We start from the raw sequence: 19,007 nt of genomic DNA, 5'->3' as shown, positions 1-19,007 counted from the left end.
AAAAGAAACTTAAGATGTAGTCTGAGAAAGATGGCAGAAATACCTCTTGCATATTGTTTGGCATATAGGCTAAAGTTTGGTCTAATGCACGTGTGTTTTGTTTGTATTTTCCAAAGCATTTTATAGAAAGATAAAGCAAAATGCTTAGTTCTGCAGTGATGAGTCTTACTTAGTACTGGTAAATTTTAATTTCTAGACTTACTGTTTCATCTGTAGAACATGCATTACTAGTTTCAATATACACATATATACAAGATGAACATGGTAAGTACGTTAAAGATAAGTTAAAGATCCCTTCTGTTGAAGATTTTTAGTCTTTCATGAGAACTTTATAATAATAATGAAGTAGTTGGTAAAAGAGAATACATATGTACCAAAATCTACTCATTGCCCTTTTAATTTGATTATTATGATTTTGAATTTTCTTTGCTTTTTTGTGGCCCAAATCCAAAACATTATTGTTGCTTCCCCAGAAATGATTTGAATCAGTCAATAAATTTAGAAATTCGTTATTTTATTTCTTTTATCTACTTATTACATAAAGAATTGACTTTTTCATTTTTAAGCAAATTTTAATAATTTAATGATTATTTATATGTAATTTAATATCTTTCTGGGGGGGATTACTGGGGATTGAACTTGGGACCTTGCCCTTGTGAGGCAGGAAGCGGAACGGTTGAGCTAAATCCCTGGCCCTGGCATGCCATTTGATGAGTTTTGACAAACTCATGAACTTCATAACATAAAATGCCCATCAAGAAGTCATTATTCTTGAAATTTCCTCCTTCCCAGCCAATTCATGTCTCTGCTCACCAAAGGCAGTTGTTATTCTGATTTTTCTATTGATTACGTTTGCCTGTTACAGAACTTTTTCTAAAGGGAAGCACATAGTACTTTACCATAAGGCTTCCTGATTCATTCAGTGTGATGCTTTTGAGATTCATCCATGTTGTGTGGCAGAAGTTCAATCATTTTATTGCTGAACAGTATTTTATTATATGTTTATCACCATATAAAATTTATGTTTTAGAAGTCAAGTGTATGAACATAATTCATACTTTTTTGTGGATTTAAGTTTTTGAGGGAAAATTCTTTGGAATGAAATTTTTAGGTCATAACGTAGATATATCTGAAATTTTGATTATAGTAAAAGCATTTTCACTTTTTTTTTTCTTTTTGATTTTTTGGTGCTGGGGATTGAACTTGGATCCTTTCACTTGGCAGGTGGCAGAACCACTGAGCTAAATCCCCAGCTCCTAAGCATTTTCACTTTTAAAAATATTTTATGATGCTCCTATCTGAACTTATCAATTATATAAATAAACTACATAGTTGCAGCTCTTTCTTTCGTGCATAAATATGAAAATTCTCCAGTTTCTCCTCTCCTCACACAAACAGGTTGCCAGAGGATAAACAATAGGGTTGTAAATTTCTGCCTAGAGTGGGAGAAATGCAAACTATATTTTGTATTGTTTTCTGAACACACCACCAACACACATGTATGCACATACTCATGCGCTCACACACATGCGCAGAGGTCATAGCTACTTCCCCTTAAGTCAATAATCTTCATCTGATATAAGCTACGATGATTTAAGCACACCATTTTGGATTGGGGGCTCAGGTGGCTGTTGCTTCTATTTTTTAGTGTATAGTTAACATTGGCAGTCACCCTTATAATGATGTGACACCAGCTACCCTCAAGTCCATTGAATAAGCCGTGCCTAGCACAAGAGAAGTTGATTTAATTGGCAACACTGTTTGCCCTCACATGATAGTCATTGAAGTAAAACGGAACCTATTTCATTTTGTTTTATCTCCTTTTGAAATAACAAAATTACATTTTAAAACAGTACAATTACATAATTTCCACTTTTAAATATATTTATTCGGATAAAGTACCTAAGTAACTCTGTTTAGAAACCAAATACTTTAAAGCTATTAAGGGAATACTTGCAGCTTGCAGTTAGAGTATTGTCAACAAAAGATGTGATTAAATAAATTGAATGTTGAAGACTTTAGGCTTATGGTTAACACCAGGTAATTAAAAGTAAGCACTGCTGTGGGAGTGCGTTATATATCAGCTGTCCTGTTTACCTCATTAAATGGGTTTTTGCATGTTTATGGAGCCAACTTCAATTAAAAATGCCTTTTAAGTTATATCTAGCAAGGTCTTTTCATTACTATTTTGATATAAAGTATTACATTTTAATTGAAATTGGTATATCATAAATACTTTTGTGAGAATAACACATAGGATGAACAACTTGCATTGATATTTTTGCATTTACTGTTTTACTTATACATTGTTTGTCTCTATATTATTCTGAAAAGACATAGTCTTTGTGGTTTAGAAAAAGAAAAACTTGAGTTATATACCTGTTAGGAATTATGTATCTCTGTTTTTTCTCCCTAGAGAATTTGTAAGATTTTATAATTTTAAATTAGCAATTCTTTAAAATTCTTGTAAAAACATGTTCTGCTCTAGTTCAGGATATACTCCTAAGTGAGGTTAAAAGATATTTAATTCTTTTTTTCTTCCTTGAGTGCCATTTAATTTTAAAATTTTATGTGTTAGATATTTAAAGATGATCCTAAATTTAGATAATCATATATGGAAAATGTAACTTTAAGTGTTAAAATGGATTGTTGTATTTCAGAAAAGTGTTTTAGTTCTAAAAAATTAAGATCGCCTTTTAGTTTTTAATTCTGAAATTAAATATAATCAACTCAAGGGATCTATATTTTTCATTCTATTTTTGTCATTACAGAAGTGTTGTCATTGCAACAAAAAAATCAGCAGTCTTGCCATCCACCCTTGCTCCAAGTGTACCTACCAATGCTGTGAGTGTGGTTTCTTCATCAGAGTCAGCCCAGGCTTCCGAAGAGGGAGGAGAGTCACTAGGTGAGTTAGTTATCAGTGATGTCACCAAAAAAGTGTGTCTAGATCTCAGTTTAGCAAAGTTAAGAAGTCAAGAAGTTTGTCAGGGACACTGGAAACCATTGTGTTTTATATTACAGTGTTACATTGTTTGCTAATTTTTCTGAATGAACTTGAGCCTGATCAAACAAAGGTTTTCAGTATTTTCTCCATTCATATTTAATACTGTGTAATAGATTACACGCTTCTAGTTAGTTGGATGGATGAATGCACGCATGAGGTACATATATCTATAAGAAGGTTTTGGTGACGTAGCTATGATTATTGATTATATACTGTCTGCTTTTTTTCTACATGTTTTCATGAATAAGAGTTTTGGAAATGGAATATTGTTCTGAAGTGCAGCATCATTCTAGCTCTTATATTGGTCCAAAATATTTTATAGATTTTCCTTTTTCCCATGTCCTTCCAAACTCCTTCCACGTCTAAATGCAAGATCCTCAATCCCTGTATTTTCCCTGGAAGCTTAGTAGTGATGTCACTTGAAGAATATGCATTTTGAAAATGAACAAGGTAGGAAAAGGGAGTGTTCTCATCAGATGTTCTGTTTTATTAAAAAAATAAGATGAGGTAACCCCCAGAGGATTCATGTTATGACTCTAGAATGAACATAATGAAAAATAAAAGGAATTTTGAATGAATGACTGTAAAGTATTCACTTATCTCTGTGTAGTTGTACTACTGGCAGTTTTGATTTTCAGAATTTACTTTTAGTGTCTTTTCCAAAATTTTATAAGTAGACATAATTTTTATACTTACAAAAAAAAAACAACCAAAAAAATAAAAACAAATGTGAAAAAGTTTCCACCTGGAAACTAAAAGCTGCAATAGTTGTAGAGCTTTGTGCTACTTTTTTATTTTAACAAGGCAGTTTTTAATTAATAGGCTGTTTTTTAGATCACTTTTAAGTTTACAAGAAGAATTGAAATAAAAGTGTTGAGTTATTGTATCTCCTGCATCCTTTTCTTCCCAGAGAAAGTTGGTAATCTGTTTGGTTTGAATATACAAATCTTTGCTCCCTACCCACCCCCACCCCCCAGTCCTTAAAAAATCAACTGTGGTTTTTCAATCCCGTTTTGGGGAAAATGCAATAGTTACCAATGTTTGTGAAACTTCACTTGCATCTTTTAAATTCAATATTAGTGCATACCTCAGAAACTTCTCAGGGCAAACAACATTTTGAGAAGTTCAAAATACACTTGTACAGTATTTTCTTGTTAGTTTGAACATATTACCCTTTAATTTCAGTTCATGGGACAGGTAAATAGGATCCTCTGAAGACTTTAAAGTATAATCTTCCAAATTTAAATCATAGAGTTTTTCAAAAACAAAATAAAAAAACAATTAGTTTTCAGAGGAGATATAAGGAACAGAAAGAAAGCTGAAATATTTGGGTAGTGTTTAAAGCAGTGTTAATACATTTCCTTGTAAAAACATTGTAGTTTTTGTCCAATAAATTCATTATATTGAAATGCAGAATTTGCTATTTTGAAAACTATTGTATTTATTTGCCAAAAAACTGTAAAACCCTATTTGTCAATCTGGCCCACTGTATACATAATGTACCATTTCCCACTCTTGTTACAGTCTTTTCTTTTCTTTTCTTTTTTTTTTTTTTGGTACCTGGGATCAGACTTGGGTCCTTTTGTTTGAGAGGCAGGCAGCAGCACCAATGAGCTAAATCCCTGGCTCTATTATTATAATATTTTTAAATTTGTGGTTTCTGAAATTGGAACACCATGCTGCCCTAGAATCTTTATTTTCTTTTCCTCCTTAACTTTCTTGATTAGTTGTTGCTACCAGGGATCAAACCCAAGGCTTCTCATGTGCCACTCAGCCATACCCATAGTAATTTCACTTATTCCATGTCTATGGATATGCGTCTTCTGTTTTTAATCACTTATTTTGATTTCCACATCTGATCCTCCTTTTCCTTTTTTCTCTTTTACTATCCTCTTGTTACTGTTATGTGGCTTCTACATTTCATTACTTAAATTCTGATAATTATGCTGCCTTGATAAGAAAAAAAGATCTTATTCAGCTTTGGCTTTTCAGTCATCCTATTTCTTAACTGTCTGATGGTCTTGTTTTATAAACTTTTCCTTACCACACTAGCCTCAGTACCTGGTAGTTACTCCTTTTTACTCAGAGTCTCTCCCTTACAAAGAGTTCTCTCTTCTTGGTCAGTCATTTTAACTGATAGACTTTTGTTTTCTTTTCCTGGGTCTTTATTTATCATTAAAAAAAATCCATGTATCTATCTTTCATAAAAAATAATTAAATTTATTTTCTTTCTCTTGGTTCAGTTTTAACTGATAGACTTTTGTTTTCTTTTCCTGGGTCTTTATTTATCATTAAAAAAAAATCCATGTATCTATCTTTCATAAAAAATAATTAAATTTATTTTCTTTCTCTTGGTTCCATCAGGATTTGGGAAAAATAATTTGTGGATGAATTGATTATTGTATGGTATTCTGAGCAAGGCAGTTTATTCTTGAAATCTGGATAAATTAGATATTGGTCTTTTTTTTAAAGTATTAATCTTAGTTTGGTCTTTTTATACAAAAGTACAGTTCATGTATTCCCTGTATACCTCAGTCTTTGTACCTGGTCATAACTGTAGTCCAAAAAATGGACTGCTCAAATTCATTAATACATTATTAATTCATCAAAACTTTATTTGATAGTAGAATTTATTACTACAAATGAGAATTTAAGAACCATGTGAATATAAAACATTAAATATGAGTTTAGAGAATTAGAATTTCTTACTTTTTTAATATAAGATATTAACATTGGAGAAGTAGGGTGAGGGAACAGAAATTACAGTTTAAGTCTAAAATTAATGCCAAATAAAGTTTTAAAGAAAAAAAGAATTGCCACCTTTAGACAAGATCAATGTTTTTCTGTTTAAATTGACAATGTGAAATAGGAAGAAAAAGGCTAAAGATGTAGGGGAAGTGGGAAGGGTAGGGGAAAGGAAGTAAGGGACAGGAAAAAATATGAGAAAAGGAAAAAATGGAAACAAAGTCTTTGTAAATAGGGAAGGGAGGAGGGGGTGAAGGGATTGCATGGGTATGGGGAAAAAATGAGAACAAAGACCTGTCATGTAATAGTAGAAAATGAGAAGCAAATTTTGTAAAAATGAGAAATAAGACCTGTCATTGTAATAATAGCTCCCAAAGATGAATGTAACTGTACTGTGTACCCAAAAAGTACCAATAAACTCAATGAGAAAAAAAAATCACTAAAATTATTTCATAGTTTAGCTTCAAAATTAAGGATTTTTGCATTTGCTATTAAGTGGTAGATACTTATGTATTAACATACATAACGTCTTAATGTAGAGATTTTGAGTTTTACTTGAAATATTTTACCTTAGCTTCTCCAGCCTTTTCTCACCAAAAATATAAAATCTAGTAGCAACAATGGCAAACCTCCCTTTTAAGATTTCTAAAATTTCTATTCGTATGTGTTTGCAGTATGCAAATTTCGCTTAAGTAGTAAAAGTTCCTCACTAAAGGAAAAGGTGTATCTGTTGTACATACATGCTTTCAAAGAAAGTGAAAGAGAAAACAAAGTTTAGTAAATACACAAAAGTCTGGAAAATTTATTTCTCAGCAAAGATTTAATTACCTAGTTTACAGTGTGCTTCTGCATGTTAATATGCTATTACTTTTTTCAAATATGCTGTAGTACTTTTCTGCCATACTGCTAAAGCATTTTATAAATGGTTAAATCAAAATTGAGTCTAATTAGGTGAGCTGTTCTCTAATAATTTATATTCTGTTTGCTAATTTGCAAAATTTGCAGTTTGACAACTTAATAAAATACTAGGCTCCGTTCTGTTTATCCGAACCATGCACATTATTAATTAGAAAAATCTTTAATATTAGTGGAAAGTATTTGGTTATAACAATCTTTGTTTTATGTAATATTTAACCCAAGAGACTACCTTTGTTAATTCAATAGAAGTTTCCTTATTTAATGGTAAGTTTTTACTGGGCACATAGACTATTCCTCACAGAATTAAGTGGTCCAGCAGACAGACAGACAGACAGACACGGAGACACAGCATGCCTGCGCCCAAAATACAGTGTAGCAGTGTTTAGGGATTAAAAATTGGCATTTGTTTTAATAATTCTTCATTGTAAGGGACATTTTAGACCCCAAGGGACCTTGAATAAATAATTGACTATTGCCTGGATAGGAGCTAGACAGATGATGCATTTGCATTTTCCCTTTTGTTCTTTTGAATGTCTGGAAGCCTGTCAGTTTGAAGGAGCCAGTTTATCAGAGCAAGGATAAGGAAAAGATAAAGTCAGTGTCCTTTCACATGTTAGATATAGCTTCTGCACTTGGATATATGTGATCCTCTGTTGGAAATATTTAATGCTAAATTAATCTGAAATGAGTTTGTCATGAGTTTATTTTTTTTTCTGAGTTGAAAATATGCAGAAAATATTTGGAATTACATTTTTTTTCTTGTTAGAGTGAAGTGCAACTTGGTGTGGAATTGCTGATACATTTATTGTTTTGTGTGAATATTTTTTTTTTCTTGTAAGTATTGCTAGTTAATTCCTTTATGCTTGTTGGCCAATTATCTTCTGAGTTAGAAGGACCACTTTTGTAAGATCTCCTTTTGCTATAGTCTCTTGTAGGTATGAAAGTTGGCTTGCCTTCTAGCATAGTGTCAGGAAGTTCATTTTTGTTATTCATTTAGAGCCTTCTGTTTCAGATTTTGACATGCATTTTAGCTCATTAAAATTAGGGTCAATTAGCACAGTAAAAGCTAATTTTGTTGTACAATTAGTCCCTAAAGCCTCGTACAAACATTTTTGGTGCTTTATTATTCTAACTTTTACATTTACATAGATGGAGCTTTATGTGTTCCTTCCTATCAATTTCAGAGAAGTTCAAGAAGAGCTGTCAAAACATTTTAGGGAAAGTTAAGTATTAAAAAAAAGTCATTGAAAACTATCATCAAATAATAAAATAAAACTGAGAAATATTTCACTAATCATTGGTAATAGGAGTGGCCACCTGTTGTTCAAGGATTATCTTGCTCTGAAGAATCTAGAAAACTGCAGATGGCATTTAATGAGTGCAATAAAGCTCTTGAGCCTCTGAAGCAGTTGGTGGAATATTGTGTATACATCGAGGGATTGGACCTGGCTCTCAAAGTTGCCAGATTCTAGCTGGGCTCAGTGGTGATCTTGTGTAGTGGTAGTGCTTGTAATCTCAGCTACTCCTGAAGCTGAGGCAGGAGGATTGCAAGTTTAAGGCTAGCCTGGGTAATTAGTGAGATCTTGTCTTAAAATAAAATAAAAAATAAAAATACAGAGCCAGGAGCATACCTCATGCCTAGCTTGCAAGAGGCCCTGAAAAGTCAACTCTGATTATCCAAGGAAAGGGAAGGAAATAAGTGGTGGAAAGGAAAGATTACACTTAGATTCATTTTGTACCAGGTATATGGTTACTCCAACCTGTGAATTCAGTATTTACTGAGAAGTTAGTGAGGCAGATTGCTCCACTGCCTGCTCTCCCAAAGGAACTATGCTTGGGAGGAGGGGAGGCTCACATAATTCAGATTTCTGGATCTTTGTGTTAGAGACCTGGTAATCAGAACTGATAAGTTTTGATCATGTATTGTCTTAAAGACCAAGCATATTTCTGGCATGATCAAGTTGCCCCTTATCCTTGCTATTTCTCATTCAGTTAGATCTACAGAACCTCTGAATAGATGCTGGCTGTACTTGTGTATATGTAGAACTTAACTTTATTTGCCTTACGTAGAAGATAAGTTGCATCAGAATGCCCAGAGACAATTGAAGCGAGCCTGAGAAAGTTGTGGGGGTGGTGTGAGGTGGTGACAGGGTCTCAGGAAAAGGCTTTCTTCTAGAGGACAGTGGCCAGAGTTAACAAACATCCTTGGCTATGTTTTGTTTTTATAACAATTTGTTAAATGAAATGATACATAGAAATCTACTTTATAACAGTTAAATCTAGGAGAGATTTTTTGCTTTTTTAGTTTTCAGTAGATTTGGTTCTGATTTTTTTTTAGTGAAACTTTAAAAGATACTTAAAAAGTTTCATCTCATGTAAGTTCACCTATGTTGAGGAAATGGGGAGGGAAGGGGAAGTAAAAAGAATTAAGATAGGTTATATTGGTGTGCCGACTCCCTATAATGAATGGAATCTTCAAGTACTGCAAACATGTGCGTACTCATGAAAAAAAGTTTATCATCGTTGCTGAACCAGGCTTGTTTTGCCCACTGTAAAGTGTGCTAGTCACTGAAATGAAGTCTTGCAAAGTAGACTTTATTCATGAGCTAAGGCACTAGTTGTGAGGAGGTGGGAGCCTTGAATCTCAAATCTGCCTGCCCAAGCGTAGAGTTTAGGGGTATTTATAGGACCAAGAATTAGGGTGGTCTGAAGCATAGGGATGGGTGATTAGAGACAGGGAAAGGTGAAGTAATCTGTGGTCTGCTCATGCGTAATCAGACTTCATGGCCCTACATAGGACACATGTTCAGAAATGTCAGTATGATCTGAGGGTAGAGTTTTCAGCTCTCCTATATCAGAAGGTCACTCACTGGACACTTGTGCAGGCCAAATGAAACGTCAGTGGTTTCAGCTGTTTTGAGACAGTGAAGATCCTGAAAAACAGCATGGGCCAATGTTATCATCATGACCCATCCATCGGAGGTTTTACACGGCAAAGCCAATGGAAATGTACTGCTTGGCCATCACGTCACTGATAAAAGCAAGTAACTAAAAGCAAGTAACTAAAAGCAAGCGAAGCTAGAGGTTTTATTCACTTTCCCTCAGTTTTACCTACAGTTTGTGTCGGATCAATATCTGTTGAAGAATTTGGGTGTATCTTCAGCCTGAAGTGAAATGTAGTCATTTTACAGTAGGAGAGTGGTCATTTATTATTTTTGTTTACTATGGCCTAGGTTCTTTTGAAGTACTTTAATCCTCAAAATAATTATATGAAATAGCATCACTATTAACCTATAGATGAGTAAAATAAAACGTAGAGGACTTAAGTATGTTGGCCAGGGTCACATAGTAATTGCAGAGCTTGCATTCAAACTCCTGTCTCTTTATGCTTCCTAAATAATTTCAGTCTTACAACTTTTTATGGATGTTATGATCAGAGACTTCTCTTATAGTGGCAGAGTTAGGGTTCATTTTGAAAATGGCTGGGATGTTTGGTTTTAGAGTGGTATTATGTTAATTCTTCATGGTCAAGGAGTGCCTTTGTCTGCTGTTAATAGTTTGGGAAATTGTTTACATTCAATAAGAAATACCAAGGTCTAGTTGTGACCCAGTTCAGTTTATAATAACATTAAGTCCTAGGTGATAATACCAGGTCAGCTGCTGGATGTTAGAGAGATGCTTAGTGACAAAAAGAGTAGCAAATAAAGATTGAAGTATATACTCGGTCAAAAATACCTACCCATTAAAACAAAGGAGTTGAGAATGACATTGGGAATCATTTGTGTAATTCAGAGTAGTAGAAGACATTCTTTTCTGTTAGATTTTCTAGGCTCTAGAAATAAACATAAACTTGAGGGTTTTGTTTTCAAGAAGTTTTGTAGAGTAGTTAGAACACTTAAAAACATCAGTAGGAAGAGTGAAGCTCAAGAGAAGCTTTTTAGGAGAAATATAACTCTCAACTTGTTAGATGTCAAATGTATTGAGTTTGTGGTCTCATAAATAAGGAGAAGAATAGCTCCTGGGTCCCCAAGTGGGTGGCCACAGAGGCCCTTTGTCAGGGGTAATTTATACAGCAAACTCACAATGGGGGTCAGACTATAATTAACCTATAGGATTACAAGTTGAGCTGCTTAGCTAATACTGACACAGTAGGGAAGAGTCATGTGGTAGGGGTACATGGAAAGAACAAAGGTGTGTTTGGGAAGGGTTGGTCTAAATGCTGTGGTCACTCACCTGGCTGTCTGATGGACTCACTGGACCAGGTGGTGCTAATTACAGTATAATCCCAAGTTACTGTTTATCCCTTAGGGAGGCCTGCAGGCCGGCCATTGCATCTTCATCTTGAGGCCTGGCCTTCAGATTTGCCTCTAGGCACAATTCTGATGTCTTTATTTTTTGTGCTGATTTTCTTTCTTTTTTTTTTTTTGGTACCCAGGATCGAACTCAGGATCTTGTGCTTGCAAGGCAGGCGCGATACCACTGAGATAGATCCCCCGCCCTGGTGCTGACTTTCTTGAAGGCCCAGTCTCTTTCTGGCTATTTAAATTCTAAATTAGCTCCCAATAATAGAAGGAGGTAGCGACCTGTGCTAGCAATAGTCTCAAGGTATCCTATCACCTGTCTAATCATGGTAGGTTTCAGTGGAGCAGGCTACCATATTCCAGTGGTGTACAAGGTGCTAAACTCCCATACCCCTTTCCTGGTTGCCTTGCTGTTGTCACGTGCCTGACTATAATAAAATTAAAAATCATTTGTAGGACACTATATAAAGTGCAGTAAGTTATGTGCTGTAACTATAATGAAGAGATAAATGAGAAAGTATAAATGCTTGAGTTGTTTAAGAAAGGTTTCTCAAGTGAACCTTAATTATTGGCCAGACCAGACCCAGGAGCTTTCAGGGTATAGCAGACATTATCCAATTTCCAACTGAGGACAGTTTTTTTGGCTGTGGAGGTACAACCATTTAATTAATGTTGGAACTAGTTGCTTGTGATTTTTGCTTCATTTAAAAGAATGCTTCTGCTTGTGAATTTCTTTTGACACTTAGTGCTGAATAGGAGGAATTTTGAACCTAAGTTAGTGATTTAGAATTTACTTACATGTTAAGTCTTTGGCTCTTGGCTAGAAGGATTGCTTAGGATGATAAGTTGCCTTGTAATTGAGATTTATATATGAAAAGATTCTAGAAAAACATTGGTAGACTTTAATGTTGTTCAAATAGCAATGGATATTTAAAAAATGCATTGTAGTATTTTTTTGTTGACTAGTGTAAAAACATCCTGCTTGTTCATGTCCCTGTATTTAAAAACAAATTTTCTTTCATAGGCACTAGACCATCTAATGCAAACTTGCCCTCAGTTCCAACAGTTGGTTCAGTTCTACAAGACCCAGTTTCAAATATGAGGTATGGAAGCCACTAATTTGGGTATTATAAATTATGCCTTTTATTGATTCTTGCTGTGTTTGCCCCTCCTCTCCCTCCCTCATTCCTTTGTTTTCTTCCTTTTATTCTTATTTCCCTTTTTCCTTTCCTTTCTCCTTTTTTTTTTTTTTTAAAAACAGATAATGACATTTAGAGGCTTGGTATTATTTTAGGAGTGCATTTTATTTAAAAAGATACGAAATGTAAAATATTTGTAAGAAATGGCTATTAGTAATAATAAATGCTACATGCATAACAGAGTTAAATAAACTTATGGCTTATGTTTCAAATAATTGTAAATCAAATGTTTTTAATTCATTGTTTTTTCCTATAAAAATGCGGAAATTGTAGACAGCAGTTTATCAAAGCCACTATAATACTGAATTATAGATAGATTTTTCTTGTCACTTAATTTTGTTTAATTGGAAGTATGAGTTTCAAAATTTAATTTGGACTTCTGTGAACATGTTTTTCTACTACAAGAGCTTTAGTGGACCCAGAGCTCTGGATTTTCCTTACCAGCTTACAAAAATATTACTCCACAGTAGGCACTGGAAGCATGGGCTTATATTTGTGACATCTTTCAGGACCAAGAAGATTTATGAGATATGAAGAGAGAAATAGCATTAAGGGTAGTACCAATGAGGGGATGATCACTGAGAGCAGAAACTCATATATATAAGTTTGCATTGCTAGCTCAGTGTGGCATAGTGCAAACTGGAAATACTCCTAATATGAACAGAGGGTAACTTATATTATTAGGTTTGCTTATAGGTCTGTGGCTACCTCTCAATTTACTGATATACAGGGGGCCTTAAAAAAAAACCTCTTAAATGTATATATTTCATAGAGATTACATATAGTTTGAGATCATTATTAATGTGCCCATATGTTAGAGTTCAGTAGAAAAGCACATGAACCATTTTCTTCAGTGTATACACATTTATTGAGTTTGTGTCATTGACTATAGCTGACAACTTAGAAATGAAGACATGATTCTTGAATCCAAGATACTTATGGTTTAGTGTTGAACAGACAAATCTGATGAAATCTTGAGCTTGTTGAGGTTATAATGGGGCTAAAAAGAAAATGCTCTTAGCTGGTGAGTTGACTTCCAGTAAGAACGCATACAAAATGTTGTTAACTGGGTTGCCAGCTGGAATCAGGATGGTGAGATAGATCAGGAGCATTTCAGGTGGAATGATCTACAGGCATAGCAGCAATGCCTCTTCAAGTCACATTTTATTTTTCACATAGTTTTACATTTCTGTGGAAATACACTTAAAAACTAGAAACTTGATAAATTCTATTGAGTAACTTGGGTAACATTTTCCCATTAGTATTACAGAGAGACTGGAACATGCTTTGGAAAAGGCAGCTCCTCTTCTGCGAGAGATTTTTGTGGATTTTGCACCTTTTCTTTCTCGGACACTTTTGGGCAGCCATGGACAAGAACTGCTTATTGAAGGAACAAGTAGGCAGTTTTTCTTCATTTATATTTACTTATATTTCAAGATTAAAAACTTAAATGAGTAATAAATACATGGTATTTCTTTAAGTATTTTCAACCTTTGATCAGGCTTCTTGTGAGAGAAGATTTACTCTGTATTTCCTCAGGCAGCACGTATCAGTTAAATAGAGGACAGTTTTTCAAGCAGTTTTATTTAAGAACGTAGACTGACATTAAGCACCAATCTTCGCTTCTAAATTGGAAGTTTTTAAGAAGCTGCAGGACTTTCATCAGTGATGATATAGTTAATTTTTTTCTTTCCAAAGTGCTTATGCTGGGTAACAGCTAAATCTCCTTATCTTTGTTCATGGTTGATGATTTCAGATAATACCTTTTGTTTTACTCAAGTTCAAACATCTTGAGTAAACACACCTATGTATATACTCCAGTAACTTTAAATATCACCCACCTTATAGCTTTAGTTGTCATATTTGTGGTTGTGTATCAGTAGTTGGATGATTCCTACAAGCTTTCTTAAAACTTGCAAAGAAGCCCCTCTTTTCAAAGATTTAAGTAGGTTATTAAGATACAGTGGACCCTTGCCTCATGTTTATGAGGGCTGGTTATAACTCAGGTTGGTCCATTGAAGGCTCATGCTCTGCTACACAGCATTCAAAGTCTCTCTGCTGTACACAGGCAGATCTCAGTGTCCTTAGAGAGACACTGGGCCAGTATTTCTCAGTTATCCCCACAGAAGAAGGGATGTCATGATCTTCTTTCTGGAACTCTTTAAGGGTTAAATCTCTATCTGACATCATCTGGAAGCACAAGCAGCCAGCATTCAGGTTGTAACTCATGACTTTGTTCATAAGTTAAAACTGAAATTCCATTCGTGACTCAAGTTGTTCGTATGTCAGGCTGGTTGTAACTTGAGGGTCCACTGTACCTGTATTGGAGTGTAATAAAAATGCAAAGTTTAGGTAATTTAATAGTTTAAGATGCTTGTAATGGAGGGTCACCCATGGGATACCAGCCCTTCATTTGACTACTAAAATAACTATTTAATTATTAAGCTTTAGTTAAGAATTTCATTTCTGCTATAATTGTATATGAGTGATCTCATTTCCAAAGAGTTGGGCTGGGGATTTAGCTCAGTGGTGCTGCACGCCTGTCTACCAAAGAGTCAAAAAATAGCGATGAATGTATTTGAAAGAGAAAGTTCTGTTTTTAGAAACATTCAATTAAATTTGGGGTGGTAATTTACTTTGATCAGTTAAGAGAAATACTTTATTTAGCTATGCATTATTTGATGAGGTAATGAACTTTTATCAACTAATAAAATTCTAAAATAATTGAATTGAAAAATTGAAGATTTTATGTTTATAGGGCTTTCTCCTTATTTTATTTCACATATTAAGCATTTATTTTAAAAAATTGATATGTGACAATTATATACTAATGTCTTTAAGGCAGCTTAGTAGTATAACAGATCTAATATCAGGTCTTTGTGGCCTCTGAAGTCCTTTCTTGTTTAAATATGCCACACTTCCTGTCTCCCAACAAATGTACTACCCTCTACCAAAAAAACCATTAATTTTTCAAATCAAACTATAAAATATTAGAAGGGACAAAAGAACATCTGTAAATCTTTCTAAGCCCAAAGTCCTTTTTATCCTAGTTGTTAATTATATTAACAGACATAAACGATCCAGATCAGGACCCAATGGTAGAAATTTTAATTCCTCTTGCATAGTGCAATAAGGATGATTGATCCAGTTGTAGAAAATTCTGAGTTTACTCTCTCATTGGAAGTAGGTTTTGAAGTTGCAGTATCACTCAGCTTCTTGTCTCTGGGTTACATTTTATGGAACTTGTCAAAGTTTCAGACCAGCAGAGGGCCAGAGCAGCGATGAGAGATGAGCTGCGCTCTACCCTTCCCTTTTAGTGGTGGCAGAATTAATTAGTTTGATGAGCTAAGTTCACCTTGGCCCTATAGAACCTACACTTTAGCCTGGTTGATGATGTGCTTGCCTAATGCAATCTATAAACATTCTTTAGCTTATTATTAGGCTAGTGCTAACAATGTTACCACCATTTCTAACATTGAGAAAAACAGCTCTAACAAAAAAAAAGTGATGGGTGAACAGCCTGTTTGATTTGAATGTGATTTGTAAAGCTTCAAAATGCCAACATATAACATCATTGAATTTAAGGCATTATTATTCAAAAAGGCTATAACTAAATAACATGAAGATAAAAGGAAATGCATGAAAGAGCTTTAATGGAGAAAAATGAAGGAGTAATGTTATAGGGTGTTTCAGAGCCACCAGGAGTTATTTTAGATATTACATATACCTTGGAACCTAAGCTTGTGTTTGCCCCTCAGAATATAGAATTAAAAATTGTAATTCTCTGTTTTTTGTAGTATACTGAGTAATTTTAATCCTAATTATTGACAATGCTTTCTTAAGACATTGGTTATATAATGTTCTTTGAATGAATTGCTTTAAATTTTACTAATAATTAATGCAAAAGAATTCTTTAGATGATATTAAGTACATTAAAGTTCTTGCCTAAGGCTATTTTTCCGGAACCAAAATAAAACATTAAAGAGAAAATGTAAATGAATTAATGTATAAGAAATCAGGAATATATAGCACAATGGCTTGCATTTCTGTTAAGGTTTAGTGTGAGGTCAGAGGCCAAGGTACTAATAAGAGTGTTTGGGATGTCTGCTGCCATGAAACAAAATGGAAACTTGATTGATAGCTAGAGGGTGGAAGGGAGAGAGTGTGGTGGAGAAAGCAAAGGTCAGGGAGCCATTTCCCTTCTCTGCATGTATAACAATCAGCTCTCTCCAAAACAAAATGTAGATGATATTGATCAACATGGCATATGCCGTGCACATTTACATGAGTACTGTGAAATGTCATTATATTATAATAAATGTTTCAGTGTTTTGAAAGTTGAAATCGTTTACAAAAATGATGGTAGTTTTGATGTTAGGTTTAAAGTAACCATGGAGTGCATCTTGTTGAGTAATATGGACAGATATGTTACAGGTACGAGTCTTAGAAAGATGATAATGCTCTATTTTAAACCAGCTGGAATAAAATTATGTAAAGAATTTGTCTCTTTTTTTTTTGCTTTATAATTTAAAATTTTTCTTCTTTAGGTCTTGTTTGCATGAAGTCTAGTAGTTCAGTTGTGGAATTGGTTATGCTACTGTGTTCTCAGGTGAGTACAAAAGTTGAATTAAAATAAATTCTCTTGCGTATATTTTGGGCATTAAAATTCTATTTTTGCATTACATTTTGAGTTTGCTATTTCAACATAATTTTATTTTTATTTTAAAAGGATTACTTCTTGTCCTTGATATTAGGAGATGATTTTAAAGCAAGTACTGAGAGGCACAGTACTTAAATGAGAAACACAGGTTTTTATAGTCACATTAAAAAGGTCTAGATCAAAAGGTAGAAACAGATGTATTTCTATACTTTGTGGAGTGCTTCTCTGATTCCACTGGGAATCATGGGTTTACTTCCCTTTTATGCAGAGGTTATAAAACAAGTGATAAATAATTTTGAATCCTTGTCATTGCTAATTATTTTTGACATACACAGTAGACTTGGGAAAACATCAACAAAAATGTGGCAGCCACCATAATAAGATGTAGAAAATAAGTTCCTAAGAGCAAAATTACTTTCATTGTTCAGAACATTATACTTAAAGTGATATACTTTATTGACTTTTGAAATATATTTAAAAATCATGTATCTTATGATCATTTGTTTTTGTTTTGCAAGTAAACAGATGAATGTTTTTATTGAGAGTTTTCTTTGTAGTCTTTTAAGAGTGATATCTTGCTGGCAGTAAATTCCCCTACTTAAAACTTTAAAATAGCCTTTTTTAATAGGAAGGGTTTTGGTCTAGAGGTCAAGGGTTTTGACCCATTTCAACACCTTTGACCTTCATTTACAACTCTCATGGTTTACTTGCCTAATGAATAAGGATAATGCAAAATTAATGTTTCTTTGCATCGATTTATTTGTTTTGATGCCTATATTGCCAAATTTACTTAGACTGTGCTGATGGACATTTCATGAATACAAATTAAAGAATCATAGAAGGTGTGAAAAATCAATACTATGCATTATCAATAAAGTGCCTTAAGAATAAGACTAGAGATTCTATCCAATGGATTTTTTAAATAATGAACTCATAGAGTATTTATGTTTCTTAGTGAGTTTATTATTAGAGTTAGTGAGAATCATGTTTTTATAATTTAATTATCCCTTTACAAAACTTCATTTTTAAAAAAGCTGACTTGATAAAATTTCTCATATAGCCATCTGATGTGAAATAATTGATATTCTATCTCTTGACTGGAAATTGCTATATACTGTTCTTAGTTACGTGAAATTACCCTTTTAAGAAGCCTTCACTTAAGGTTTCTTCATAAGAATATAGGTTTCTTGTTTATAATGATATAACTTCCATAGGTGAGTTTTGATCATGAAGTACACTTTCTAGTTTAGAATTGAATACTTTTTGATATATATGTTATTTAAGATATAGCATATTACATATTTGAACATTAGAAGCTACAAAGATAAAGAATGACGTGTTGTGACATACCTATTTGTTGTGTATGTCACAGTGCTGATTAGTACTTATCCAGTCAAATGAGATACCAAGATCACTTGGTAGAGGAACTTTCAAAAGTCAGAAATTTTCAAGGTTTTTGTTTGAGTAACATACATTAGTGGATATTTGAAGTCCTTAGCATTTTTTTTATGAGTTCTTCAAAAGTTCCATGGCATCTGTACAAGATGTAGCACAGTGTGAAAAATGATGTGAAAAATGAAGCCAGAATTAGCTCCAGATGTATACAGATTGTTCCAGGGTGATAATTACATTTTTCACTTTGAATTTTCCTAATTCAAAGAGGTCAACTTGGTAATCACAAAAGTGATTTATTTTGTTAAGAAGTGAACTGTCTTTTTCTACATGAAAGCTTGAGATATGAAATTGAATTTCAAGTCGACATTTTGCAAATACGGGGTGGGGATGTCTTGAGTTTGATTGATAATTTTTTTTAGTCTGAGATAGGGTGGGAAGTAAAAAGCTACCATCTTGCTAAAATTTTAATTAATTTTTTAAGAGGAGATGGAGAGGATTGAGTGCCAAAGATCGAAAGATCAGGTCAAAAACTCCCTTTTAATCACATAAATAATGGGATATGCTTATGAACTTAGCATCTGCAAATTTGATTTAGAACTTTACAAATTAGTTGGTGTTAATTTCATGACAGTCATCCGTGTTCTGATTATTTCTCTTGAATTCATTTAAAACTTACTTTCTTTTTCCAATTTTCAAAATAAGGTGTTCAATCACATTTTACTGCAAAAGAGAATTAGAGCCTAAACTTAAATGTGGAAATGATTACATAGAGTTTGCTGCCACTA

General features: G+C 33.6%; 1 protein-coding gene across 2 annotated transcripts in view; it reads left to right on the top strand.

The window, feature by feature from the left end:
* Window positions 1-12,000: 12,000 nt before the first annotated feature.
* The window catches only part of Lrba (LPS responsive beige-like anchor protein), a 452,811-nt gene continuing 445,804 nt past the window's right edge, over window positions 12,001-19,007 (top strand). For both annotated transcript variants that reach the window (XM_033760036.1, XM_010632727.3), the window contains exons 1-3: window positions 12,001-12,071; window positions 13,430-13,563; window positions 16,715-16,776. In XM_033760036.1, coding sequence (XP_033615927.1) covers window positions 12,067-12,071; window positions 13,430-13,563; window positions 16,715-16,776 — 201 coding nt within the window. In that variant the 5' untranslated portion in view covers window positions 12,001-12,066. The remainder of the gene's footprint in view (window positions 12,072-13,429; window positions 13,564-16,714; window positions 16,777-19,007) is intronic.

Source organism: Fukomys damarensis, unplaced genomic scaffold (assembly GCF_012274545.1).
Source record: "Fukomys damarensis isolate Sample0158 unplaced genomic scaffold, DMR_v1.0_HiC HiC_scaffold_38, whole genome shotgun sequence".
Taxonomy (NCBI): Eukaryota; Metazoa; Chordata; class Mammalia; order Rodentia; family Bathyergidae; genus Fukomys; species Fukomys damarensis.
The sequence above is the reverse complement of the archived record's forward strand: the minus strand, read 5'-3'. Positions and strand labels throughout refer to the sequence as shown.